Here is a 13,410-nt window from a genome sequence, read left to right as displayed (position 1 = left end):
TCAAAATAGAGCTCAACTTTGCCTCCAAGGAAGGACCCAGAAATCACTGATACTGACTACCTGGGGCCACACTGCTCCCGGAGGTTCACACCGGGTCAGGGATATGCAGGTAAATGTTTAACAAAGCACCCCACAGGGGTGGGGGTGGGGGCGGGAGGGAGGGGTGTAGAGGGGAGGAATTGCAGGACATCCTAAAGTTTGAGTTATTAACATGTTTTCCATCATTTTCTAGAATTAACATAATAAATCAAGCGCTGGCTTGCTGCGTTTGCCCACTTCCGAGGTGTGCACTTTTCCGCTGTAAATGTAACAACCGGCTCCCTGAGCCGGTGAGAGTTGACCCCAGCACAGCCCCGGATGATTCCTGGCCCCGCCCTCCAGGCCCTGGCCTTGGACTTGACCTCCGCACCCGCGCATTTAGCCTCTGTCCCTTTAAGAGCTTGAAAAACCTTGGAAACCAAAGCAGGAAGGAGGCGGGTCCTCGCGCCTAGAGCGATACTCGCTGCAACCAATCCGAGAAGCCTTCCTGGCCGGCCCAACCAATGAGCACCTTGGAGGGCGGGCCTAAAGCAGCTGATTTCCCGAGGCCCGGCAGCAGCTGCTGCTGCTGGGTGGTGGGGGGCCGACAGGACCCCGGGGGTCCCGAGTTGGTGCCACGTGTCCCCGGGGGAGCCAGGCTGGGACTTTGGTAACTCCCGGGGCCCGGGCTGGCGGAGAGGGCCGGAGTGGGATGACTGCTCGAGCCCGGAGAGAGTTGGGGGTTGGAAACGCGGCCTGGGAGCTGGGATGGGGGCGGGGGACCCCCGGGGAGACCCTGGCCCCGCCGTTGGGGCCACCCGTGGCCTCGCGGGCTGGGGTGGCCTAGATTTATCCCAGGGACCCAGGCGCCCTGGCCCTGCCTATACAGCTCGGGCTGGGCGGTAGGAGGGGTCCCAGGGGCTGGGGGGTAAAGGAGCCCTTTCGGGTGGGTAGGGGCGGGGGTGTGGGCAGAGCCCCAGACCTGGACAAGAGCGTAGATTTAGAGAGAGGAGGGCCCGAGGGCGTCACATCGTCCAGTCCCCCAACCCCCATTTCACAGAGGAGGAGACTGAGGCCCAGAGTGGGAACAAGGTCATCTGTGGGTTGGTTGTCAGTGGCAGAGCTGGGATTGGACCCCAGAACCCCTGATCCACGCCCCACACTAGATGGAGGTTCAGTGATCACCCCAATCCATAGAGCAGGGGTTTGGCCTCAGGCCTCTCATTTGAAGGCAAGGATTAGGGGCTTCTGGGTGTCCTCCATCCCACCCCCCACCTCCATACCTGCTGGCAATCCCCCCAGCCTCCCCAGCACAGTTGTTCGCAGAGGTCATCTCCTCTGGTAAATGTTTGACCTGTCAGATGCTGTCAGCAGGCATCCCAAAGGCCATATCCTGCTCCCCATCCCCTTCCCTTCCCCCAACACCACCCCCTCCTTGAGTGGGTAGGTGGCCTAATGGAAAGAGCCCTAGAAGGAGCATCTGTGGTCTGTTCCCAGCTCAGCCACAGACTGGCCAACTCTTTGGCTTTGGACAGATTCCTCTCCTCCTTTCCACCTCACTTTTTTTTTTTAATCTGCAGAATGGCAGGGATTCGGTGGTCACTGAAGGGTAGAGCTGAACTTGAGGGGCTATCTAATCCCAGTTCCTTCATTTTTACTGAGTCCCGGAGAGGTAGAGTAAGACCTGCCTAGGGTCAGATGACAGAGCTGGGCTTCATACCTGAGACCAAATACAGTGAACTGTCTGCCCCCTCTTAAGGTTTTTCCCAGCTCTGATACTGTATTCTAAAGCCCCTTCACCCCTTAGTATCAGGAACTTGATTCCACTACAGTACCCCCTGTCCCAGCCAGGGAAGGTACCAGGACAGAGACAGCCTTGGTGGGCTTTGTACTTGGTTACTTCTCTACCTAAGCTGTTTCTATTCCTTTGTTTCCCTTGGCCTACCCTTCTCTCTCTGTCTCTGTCTCTGTCTCTGTCTCTCTCTCTTCCTCTCTCTCTCTCTCTCTCTCTCTCTCTCTCTCTCTCTCTCTCTCTCTCTCTCTCTCCCCTCACCAGAAGCATCTCTCAAGAACCATGGCATCCAAAGCTGCACCCCCCACTGCAGACCCAGGCCCTGTTTCTCCACCACCTTCTGGGGCTGCCCAGCTAGATTCTGGTGAGGATTTTGAAGTTCTAGATGGAACTGACGAGGAAGAGGAGGAGGATGATGATGACCTGAGTGAGCTGCCCCCCCTGGAGGATCTGGGAGCAGCCCAAAATGAGGGACCCACTGAGCCTCAACCTTCAACATCTGAAGAGACAGGGCATTCAAGCCCCCTCCAGGAGGAATGGATGGATATCTTGGGTAAGGGAATTGGAGCTTCCAATCTTGGGGCTGGGTCCGAGGCTGGGCATGGGTCACTTCATTCATTTGTTCAACAGACGTCTCTTACGTGTTCACTGTCAGTCACTCAACAAACATTTATTAAGTGCCTGCTGTGTGCCAGGAACGGTATCAGGTGCTGAGTATCACAAAGACAAAAATAAAATGTTCCCTGCCCTTTTAGTAGCATATATATTATGTGCAGGACACAAATTGAGGCATTACTGGTTGGGGCCAGGTATGTGTGGTCCCTTGGTTGAAAGAGGAGAGTGGCAACTAGGATGATGATGACGATGATGATGATAATAACAGCTAGCACTTATCTAACGCTTTAAACATTTTACAGACCTCTCTTTTGATCCTCGTGACACCCTGGGAGGTAGATACTATCATTGCCTCCATTTTACAGATGAAGAAACAGAGGCAGGCAGAGGTTAAGTGACCTGTCTAACGTCACACAGCTAGTATGTGTCTGAGGCCAGATTGGAATTCACATCTTCCTGACTCCAGGCCTAGCACTTTAGCCATTGTGCCACTTTAGCTTGAGGGAGAGATAGTCTCCGTCACAGAGATTACAACAGATAAAAATACACATTAGAATGTGGTAAGTACAAAATAGCAGTGCATTGTCATTAGTTCAGTGAGGGTGAGAGGGAGGTGGGGTGCTGTCCTAGCAGTCTCCTCAAGAGCAGGGTCTGTCTTTGGCCTCTTTCTGTATCTCTGGTGCTTAGCACAGTGCCTGGCACATCATAGATGTTTAATGAATATTTATTGATTTATTGACTTGAGTTGAGAAAACTTGGGTTCAAGTTCTCTCTGTACTATTTGTGTGATCATGGGCAACGATCCAGTCTTCCTGACCCTGTGTTTTTTCTTCTGAATATTTCTATGACTTTAAAAAAAAAAAAAATATATATATATATATTTCAATCAGCAAAAATCTGCCTTCATTCCCACCTCCCTTTCCTCCAGGTTGAGAAACAAAGAAAAATAAAACTCTCGTTTACAAATGTGTTGTCAAGAAAAATGAATTTCTGTATTGGCCATGTCCAAAAAATATGCCTCATTCAGCATTCTGGGTTCCTCACCTCTAGATTTGGATGTGAGGAGTAAGTTTCATCATGATTTTTCTGGAATCTGGTCATTAGTCTGTTGATCAGAGTTCCTTAGTCCTTCAAAGCTGGTTATTTCTCACGATATTGTTATCATTATATGCATTGTTCTTCTGGTTCTGCTCACTTTACTTATCATCAACTCATACAAGTCTTCCCAGGTTTCTTTAAAACCATCCCTGTCATCTTTTCTTACAGCACAGTAATAGTCTATCACGTTCATATCCCTTGATTTGTTCAGGCAGTCTCCGAATTAATGGGCACCTCCCCCCAATTTCCAATTCTTTGTCACTGCAAAAAGAGGTTCTATAAATATTTTTGTATATCCCTAGTTAGAGTTTGTTTTACTTAGGGCTAATGCCTCTCTTAATTTACCCTTCCTCCTATTTACCCCTCTCCCTTCGTATGTATTGTATATACTTCTCTCCTTTAACCAGTTCAGATAAAAGTAAAGTTTAGGTGTCACTGGCTCCCCCTATCCCTTTCCTTCTTGTTTATATAGACCTCTACTTGTGTACCTTGAATATGTGTGAGTTAATGTTCCCTAACTTTTCTTTCCCTCCTAAGTGTACTCTTCCTTTCCCTTTCCATGCCTCTTTTAAGATCATTAAGACGTAAGAAAACCACTCCCAGGCCCTCTGTCTAATTAGATGCCCTCTCTGCCCCCAGATGATGATAGAGCTCTGAGGGGATATATCTAACATCTCCCCATGTTAGAATGTAAGCAATTTTTCCTTGTTTATTTCCTTATGATTGTTCATGTTTACCTTTTTGTGTTTCTTGACTCCTGTGTTTGTACTGAAGAGTTTCTACACAGCTGTGGTCTTTTCATCAGGAATGCTTGGAAGTCCTATATTTAATTCTAGGTCTACTTTTTCTCTCATAGAATTATTCTCAGTTTTTCTGGATAAGTTATTCTGGGCTCTAAACCCAGTTCCATGGCTTTCTAGAGTATTATATTCCATGATCTCTGTTTCTTTTTGTGGTGGCTGCTAAATCCTGTGTGATAGCTTCTCAATACTTAAATTCTTTCTTTCTGGTTGCTTGCAGTATTTTTGTCTACTATGGAAGCTCTGGATTTTGGCTGTGATGTTCCGGGAAGTTTTCATTTTGGGGTTTCTTTCAGAAGGTGACTGGTGGATTCTTTCTCTTTCAACTTTGCCCTCTGGTTCTAAGAGATCTAGGCAGTTCTCTTTTATGATTTCTTGAACTCTTTCTAGGCCCTTTTTTTGGTCATGGCTTTCAGGTAGTCCACTATTTCTTAAATTACCATATTTCCTACATCAATTTTTGAGGTGAGTTGTTTTTGTTATGAAACACCTTATATTTTCTGCTTTTTTTTTTCCAGCCTTTTGACTTTGTTTTAATATTTCTTGTTGTTTTCATGAAACTAGCTTTTCAGGGAGTTTGTTGCTTGGGCCAGGTTTTGACCTTTTGTGCCAATCTCCTAATTGCCTTTCCAATTCTTTCTAACATAGCTCTCATTTCTTTTCCAATTTTTTCCTTTAGTCCCTCTCATTTGATTTATAAAAGCATTTTAAAAATTCTTGCTCCATCTTTTCTAGGAATTCTAGTTGAATTTGTGCTTAAGCTACATTTTCCTTTGAGGCTTTACTTGTAGATGGTTCAGAGACATTGCCGTCTGGGTTTATGGCTTGAATGTGCTTGTCACCATGATAGCTTTCATGGTGGGATTCTTTTTTTGTTTGCTCATTTTTTCAGTCTGCTTCCTGATGTCAGACTTGATGTCAGGGCCAGACTCTGCTTTCTTAGAATATTGAGTGCTGTGTGATTCTAGGATTCCAGGGACAGCTTAGGCTGGTTATTCGTAAGTTTTCAAGGCTTCCAAAGTAATGTGTTCCAGGGCACAGTCTGGTCACCATCCCCTTGGTCTGAGCTCCACGGTTTCCTGACTTGGGTTTGGGTCTGAGCAACAGGTGGGTCGGCCTTGGGTTGGAGTTCGAGCAGACATGCTGCTGGGCTCAGTCACTGTCAGCCCAATGGACTTTGGTCTGGGATTCCTGCCCTGATTATTCTGTTACAGGTTTCAGAGTGGGCTGCAGGCTAGAACTGAGACCTTGAACCCCTCCTGGGGTCAAAGTCATATAGCTGCTGCTGCTGCTGCTTGCTTCACTAGGACCCATGACCATTCCTCACCCTGAAACGTCACCCCTATGCACAAGTCTCCTCAGTCCTAAATCTGTGACCCAGAGCTCAAGTGTTAGGGGTAAGTGCCCAGCAGAGCTGCCAGGTTGTCTGCTGGATCTCTGACATCTCCTTGTCCTGGTGCACACATTCTGCCTGTGATACCATGCTCTACGAGGCCCTTCCCGGCTAGACCTCATCCCCAGTATCCTTAGACCTCTCTGCCTGTCTTCCACCTGTCTCTGCTTGTGCTAACCTGGGCTGGAAAAATGACTTACTGTGATTTTTTTCCTTGTATTTCCCAATCAGGATTCCATCTGGCGTGTTTCCCAGATTTCTTTGGAAGAGTTATTGGGTGGGGCGGGGGGAGGGGAACTCATTGTACTGTAGATTTGTATCTACTCTGCAACCTGAAATCTTAGAAAATTTCTTGAGACACTGGGACTAAGTTATGTGTTCAGGGTCACCCAGCAGTAGGTTTTCAGAGTAAAATTTGTCATCTTGTTGACTCTGAGGCCGCTTCTCTGTACCTAACACCATACATGGCTTCCTTTTCTTTTTGATTGACAATAAATAAAAAGCCCAGTAGGATCTTGTGTTCTGTATGCCTTTTAGTCCATTCTATGATGGTAAAGATGTGGTCTGCTATAGAATATAGATTGGTGAAAGCCTGTCTGTTCCCTTTTAATACCTTTATCAATTATTCCTCTCTATGTGAAGATGAGTCTCATACGGATTTTATTATGGATAAGACAGTAGATATTTTTCAGTAAATTTTTTAAGATAAAAATAAGCCTGTGATTTTCCCCCCCAAACATTCATTAGATCTCTCATTCACTAACTCTCTTAATTATCTAAAGACTTGATTCCTCGACGTCCTGGAAGTCCCGTTGCGTCCAGCATTGACCTCTTCTCTGGATGCTTGGTCTAGTCCTTTGACACCGTTTTCCTCTTCTTCTCATAGTTCATAGAGTCCTGTGATATTAAGAGTCCGGTGGTGGAGGCTCCATCAAGAGTTTGTTAGAGAAAGTTTTAGAAATTGTTTTCCATTTTTCATCTGTTATTCTTTGTTTCATCCTAGAATGACATAGACATGATCTGTCTTAGATGGTTCTCACATCAAGTTTTCTGTAACCTTGGCTTTTTTTTCCTCCGCTACTTTTCCATGTCTTATGAGTCTTGTGCCATCCTCCTTCTTAAGTTTTTATAAAGAAGTTTACATTTTAAAACACTATGGCCCTTGCCCACATATCCCTCTAGTTGGCAAAGAGATCAAATTCTTACTGGCTGAGGTGCTTTTGAGGGTCCTTTAGTTTCCTTTTTGTGGTGGTAACCATTTACAGTGGTTAAATTTTCTTAAGAAATAGCCATAATCTGTGTCCATGTAAGTTTTATCCATTTCCCATTTTTTTGGCATCAGTAACTTGAGTCAGGTTGGAGTTGCCTCAGTCACATGTCATATCATTCCACTTTATTCCTTTTTTCTCTAATTTGGTACTGATTTTGGTCTTTCCTCTAACAAATCAGTGATCTGACTCTATTTAGACATCTGATTTAGAAACGGCTCCCAAAAATAGTAACTCGTTATTTGCTACCCCTTAATAATATATGCTCAATTTCATGTTTTGTGATGTCATTTGGTCCTTGCCACATCTAACGCCCCTCCAATTCCCTTTTTGAAAAAATCTGTCTAGTAAGTGTGAGGCTTCTCTGTAGTCTTCAGGCCTCTGGCTTGTTTATTACTCCTGAACCATGTTTTCCAATGTATTTTTCCTTTGCCCCTCCTATGCATTCCTTTGTATTGTTGTTGATAAGTATTAAGGTACCCATTTTTTTTTAGATAGTCTTAGCAAGTTTGGCATATGTTTTCTCTGTTGCTTTAACCTCTGCTCAAATATTGATACATATCTTGTGATTATCGTCATCGTGATATTTTTGTAAATGCTTGTCGTGAACACTGCAGGATGAGATGATCCAGGGAGATAGCCAGGCCATTTATTTGCCTCTTCAAGGCAGACGTTTCAGCTCTCCCTCCTGTTTAGCCGCAGCTTCCTTTTGTCTTCTGGGTTTATTTGTGTCAAGACTGTCCAGATTAACAGGGTTTAATGTCCCCAGTTCCTTGGTTAGTAGACAAGGATTTCATGTTTAATGTAGTGGTGTCAAAACTCAAACAGGAACGAATCCCCGCAGACTGCCTATTTAGAAAACCACAAAGTAGCATTCTGGTGTATTTATTATTTTGTTAAACATTTCCCAATTTCATTTTAATCTGGTTCAGGCAGGGAGTCCTGCTGAGACCAGACTCGAAGTTTTTCCAGTTTGATAGCACCTACCATAACTTAGTCTTCACAGGCAGAACCTCCGAGAACTCAGAAAGGAGTGGAGGGGAATCTCTTTTGTTTTATTTGTTTTGGGGGGGGGTTGGCACATTTTATTTATGAGCATTTATTATCACTCTCCCACTTGCCTTTCTCCTCAATTGAACAATAAAAAATTAAATCTTCATAACGAATAGGCATAGGCCAGTAAAATACATTCCATATTGCCCAGCTTCGTTCTACATTTTAAGTCCGTCCACTCACAGGCAGGAGGTAGGCAGTATGGTCCATCGCCAGTCCTCTGGATTCATGGTTGATCGTTGCATTGCCAGAGTTCTCAGATCTTTCATCTTTCAGGTGAGTTGCCTCATCCGTAAGACGGGGACAATAACAGGGCTTTCCCCACAAAGTTATTGGGCCAAATGAGATAATAATTGTATAGTGCTTAGCATGACGCAAGCGCTGTGTCAGTGTTAGCTGTTACTACTATTTCAAAGTTGGTTCTCTCTGTGGTGTCCGTCTATAAGTTATTCTCGTAATTCTGCTGAATTGACTCTACATCAGTTCATGGAGATCTCCCCAGCTGCCTTTTGAAGCTGTCTGTTTTGTCATTTCTTAGGCCACAAGAACATTCTTTTACCTTGACACACAATAATGAGTTTAGCCATTCCTCACGATGTGGGTACCCCGTCCCACCCCCCCCGCCCCACTGTTTCCAATTCTTTGCCACTACAAAAATGGTTATTATTAATCGTTTTGTACGTATGGACCTTTTTCCCAATGTTTTTCTTGGATCTCCTTTGAAGTATAGGCCTCTGAGTGGTATAGTGGGGTCAAAGGGCATGCCCAGTTTAGTGAGTTTGGGCAGAGTTCCCCACTACCTTTCAGAAAGGCTGAAGTAGCTCACAGCTCCCCCAGAAGGGAGGGAGGCTTTGTATAAGTTCTTGTGCATACTGGGGATAAAAATACTTGTATTCAAATAGTTAATGTAAAGCGCTTTGCAGACTTTAATAAACTCACTAAATTCAGGTGTTGATGATGATGATAACAACACCACTTCTCCTTGGGAGGTTGGAATTTATACTTCAGGAAAAAGGGAATTAAGGAGTCAGTCAATAGTAGGTTTATTAAGCACCTACTATGTGCCAGAGAGGGCAGCTAGGTGGCACAGTAGATAGAGCATCAGGCCTGGAGTCAGGAAGACCTGAGTTCAAATCCAGCCTCAGATACTTAATTAGCTTGGGCAAGTCATTTAACCTTGTTTGCCTCAGTTTTGTCATCTGTCAGATGAGCCAGAGAAGGAAATGGGAAATCACTCCAGTATCTTTGCCAAACCCCAAATGGGTTTTTTCGGACGCAACTGAGATGACACAACAACAAAATGTGTCAAGTATAATGCTAAGTGTTGAGAGACTTTGGGAGACTTTTGAGCAGAAGAGTGACCCTGGCCCAACCTATGCACAAGGAAGATTAGCTTGGCAGCCTTCGAAGGGGGGACAGAATAATAACATTCCTCTTTGTATATTGCTTTAAGATTCACAGTGGTTTTCTCACAAGGGTCTGGTGAGACGGGTCCCACTCTTCATTCCACAGAGGAAGAAGCTGCAGCTGACACGGAGCGACTTTCCCAGGCCTACACAGCCCAGCCCAGGAAGGTCTGAGATGGGGTTTGGACCTCCAAGTCAGGGCTACATTTGTAGGGGCACAGCTCCGAGGACTAGGGAGGTGACGGTTCCACTGTCCCCTGCACTTTGCCCTTGTCCAGCCTCATCTGGAGTATCATGTTCTGGTGTGGGAGCCACATTTTAAGAAAGATGTTGATAAGCTGCAGAGTGTCCAGAAGAGGGCAGCCAGGATGGCAAAGGACCTTGAGTTCAGGTCTTAGGCATAGGAAGATCTGGTGAGGGGAATGGGGATGTTTACCTTGGAAATGGGATGGGATCCTTGTTGTCAGGGATTTGAAGGGCCATCATGTGGAGGAGGGGGCAGATCCAGGAGCAGTGTGGGGAAGCTCAAAGAGGCAGATTTAGGCTGGATGTCAGGAAGCATCTTCCTCACACGAAGAGGTGTCCCATTGCCTCAAAAGACAGTAAGCTTCCTGTCCTTAAAGGTCTGCATGCCATGGATAGACGGCCCTTTGTTGGGTATATTGTAGCGAAGATTCCTTTTGGGTGTAGCACAGCCTGGATGGCTGTTGGGAGGCTCCCTCTGACCCTCACTTTTTGGGATTTGGTGAAGTCCCATGTTCTTGACCCTCTGTTCTGCATTGTGCATTGTTGAATTAATCATCTTTTCTCAGCCCTTCCTTCTGGCGGTGCTTACTTGGTCCCAGTCCAGTCTTGCCCCCAGTATCTCAGGCTCACACCTCAGCATCAGTCCTGACTCTGCCTTTTCCCGCACTCCCCAGTCCAGTCAGTCTCAGTGCTGGCTGTTTTACCCCCAAAACTTTTCCTCATGATCTCTTCCTCTCCAACTCCTCCCAGGCCCCATCCTCCTCTTTTCCCAGCAGCTTCTATGCTCTAGCCGTAGCTTTTAGCATGGCGTCCAGACATGGACTTTTACTTGGGTGAGGAAGGGGTGCAGGCTCGACTCACAGAATCGTAGAATGTATGGAGGGAAGTGAGGGATCCCAAGACTGGAAGGGTAGGAAGGTTGTGAAGAGCCTCAGAGGCCAAACAGAGGATTTTATATTTGATCTTGGGGCCAATAGGGAACCATTGCAGTTTATTGAATGGGAAGGTGGCATGGACTGACCTGTGCTTTGGGAAAATCACTTTAGTGGCTGAATGGAGGACAGATTGGAGTGGGGAGAGACTGGAGGCAGGGAGAGCAGCCAACAAACAGGCCATTGTGGTAGTCCAGACGAGATGTGAAAAGAGTGCGCACCAGGTAGTGGCTGTGTGAGTGTAGTGAAGGGGAGATATAGACGTGTGTGTGTGTGTGCGCACGTGCGTGCATTCATTGTTGTTCCATCCATCATGTCCAACCCTTTGTGACCCCATTTGGGGTTTTCTTGGCAGAGATACTAGACTGGTTTGCCATTTCTTTCTCCAGCTTTTTTTACAGGTGAGGAAACTAAGGCAAATGAGGTTAAATGACTTACCCAGGGTCACACAATTAGTAAGTTTGTGAGGCCAGATTTGAACTCAGGAAGATGAGTCTTCCTTTCTTCAGGCTTAGCATTATATCTACTGTGCCATCTAGCTGATATATATGTGTGTGTGTGTGTGTATAAAGACATCCATACACACATATATAGATATATGTGTATACATACATATATGAGAGATGTTATAAAGGTGTAAGTGACAAGATTTATCAACAGATTGGATATGTGGGCTGAACATGAGTGAGGAGTTGAGGTGGCACCCAGGTTGTGAACCTGTGTGACTGGGACAAAGATAGTGCCCTTGATAGTAACAGGAGAGTTGGGAGAAGGGGCAAAGGGGAAGGAGGGCCTAGGTGGAAAGAAAATGAGCTCTCTTTTGGATCTGTTGAGTTTGAGGAGCCTGTGGGATGTTCCAGTTGGAGATGTCCAGAAGGAATTGATGATACAGGACTAGAGCTCAGAACAAAGACTAAGGCTAGAGGTAGAGATATGTGAATCATCTGCATAGAAATAAGAAATACATTCATAGCAACTGGTGAGATGATCAAGTGAAATAACGTAGAGCAGGGATTCTTCACCGTCTTTGTGTCCTGGACCTTCCCTTGGGCAGTCTGGTGAAGCATATGGACCTCTCTTACAAATGAGATTTTTTTTTAAGCCTTCAGAATGAAAAGAAATGCTGGACTTTAGTTAAAGGTTAGTGAAAATGTAATTCTCCCCCCCCCCCGCCCAATTCATGGACTCCTTGAAATCTATCCATAGAACCTAGGTTAAGAACCCCCTGGTATAGAAGGAGAAGAAAAGGCCCAAGACAATGCTTTATGGTTGGAATATACTTTATTTTTCAACATTTTTATTATTAAATATTGCTTAAGGGACTCATGTAGGACCCCGCCCCCCATCAGTGTAATCCCAGTTGAATCCCCCCACAGTGTACTATTCCTGAAAATAATGTTAAGTGAAGCAACATCAAGACAGTAATGGAGGACCTGACAGTCCCAGATGCTCTGTCCCTCTGGGAAAACTGGTCATCATGGATGCAACAGTGGACACTATTAATTGACACTCAGAAGGATTTGATGGGAATCTCCTCCCTGGTTCTGTTTTTTAGTTCTCCATCAGGCAAGCCATGTAGAGACCTGGGATAGGTGAAAAGAGTGGCCATGATTTAAAAAAAAAAATCCAATTACATGTAAAAACAATTATTCCAAATTCTCTCCCTTCTTTCCTCCCTTCCTGTCTCCCAAAAATGGCAAGCAACCTGATATAGGTCATATATGTGCAGCCACGCAAAACATTCCTCCACAATAGATATGCCATAATATGAGAGAAAACACAGACCAAAAGAAAGGTAAAGAAAGCAAACCTCCCTTCCCCCCCAAAAAGTGTGCTTTAATCTGCATTCAGACTCCATCAGTTGTTTCTCTGGATTGGATACCATTTTTCATCATGAGTGCTTCAGAATTGCCTTAGATCTTTGTATTGCTGAGAATAGCTAAGTCATTCACAATTGATCATCAGTACAATATTGCTGTTACTGTGTACAGTGTTCTCCTGGTTCTGCCCATTTCACTTTGCATCAGTTCATGTAAGTCTTTCCAGGATTTTCTGAGAGAATCTTACTCATCATTTGTTGTAGCATAATAGTATTCCATCACAATATGCCACAACTTGTTCAGCCATTCCTCAATGGATGGACATCCCACAAAAAGAGCTGCTATAAATATTTTTGTATATATAGGTCCTTTTCTTTTTTGGGATACAGACCTAGTAGTGGTATTGCTGGGTCAAAGGATATGCACAGTTTTATAGCCCTTTGGGCATGGTTCCAAATTGTTCTCCAGAATGGTTGGATCCACCAGTAGTGGATTAGTGTCCCAATTTTCCCACATCCCCTTCAAAATTCTTTTTCTGTCATATTAGCCAATCTGACAGGTATGTGGTGGTACCTCAGAGTGGTTTTAAATTGCATTCCTCTAATCAATAGTGATTTAAAGCATTTTTTCATATGACTATAGATAGCTTTGATTTCTTCTTCTGAAAACTGCCTGTTCATATCCTTTGACCATTTATTGATTGGGGAATGTCTTGTATTCTTAGAAATCTGACTCAGTTTTTTGTATGTTTGAGAAATGAGGCCTTTACCAGAGAAAATTACTGTAAAATTTTTTTCACGGTTATGATTACTAATTGTGTCTTTCCCTCCATCCTATTTTCTCTCTGTTTTTCCTTTCTCTCTCTCTTTTCACCCAGTCTCTCTTCAAAAGTGTTTTCTTTCTGAACACTTCCTCCTTTCTGAACACTCTGTTCTTTTATCTGTCGTTCTTTCTAGTTTCCTGTGGGGT

General features: G+C 44.8%; 1 protein-coding gene across 2 annotated transcripts in view; it reads left to right on the top strand.

Moving 5' to 3' along the window:
- Positions 1-557: 557 nt before the first annotated feature.
- FKBP8 (FKBP prolyl isomerase 8) overlaps positions 558-13,410 on the top strand; it is a 31,044-nt gene continuing 18,191 nt past the window's right edge. The window contains exons 1-2 of one of the 2 annotated variants that reach the window (XM_036763464.1): positions 558-688; positions 2,078-2,363. In XM_036763464.1, coding sequence (XP_036619359.1) covers positions 2,093-2,363 — 271 coding nt within the window. In that variant the 5' untranslated portion in view covers positions 558-688; positions 2,078-2,092. Of the gene's footprint in view, positions 689-2,074; positions 2,364-13,410 lie in introns of both variants that reach the window. The other variant, XM_036763455.1, reaches the window with a different exon arrangement.

Source organism: Trichosurus vulpecula, chromosome 1, assembly GCF_011100635.1.
Source record: "Trichosurus vulpecula isolate mTriVul1 chromosome 1, mTriVul1.pri, whole genome shotgun sequence".
NCBI lineage: Eukaryota > Metazoa > Chordata > Mammalia > Diprotodontia > Phalangeridae > Trichosurus > Trichosurus vulpecula.
This window is presented reverse-complemented; position numbering and strand designations above follow the sequence as displayed.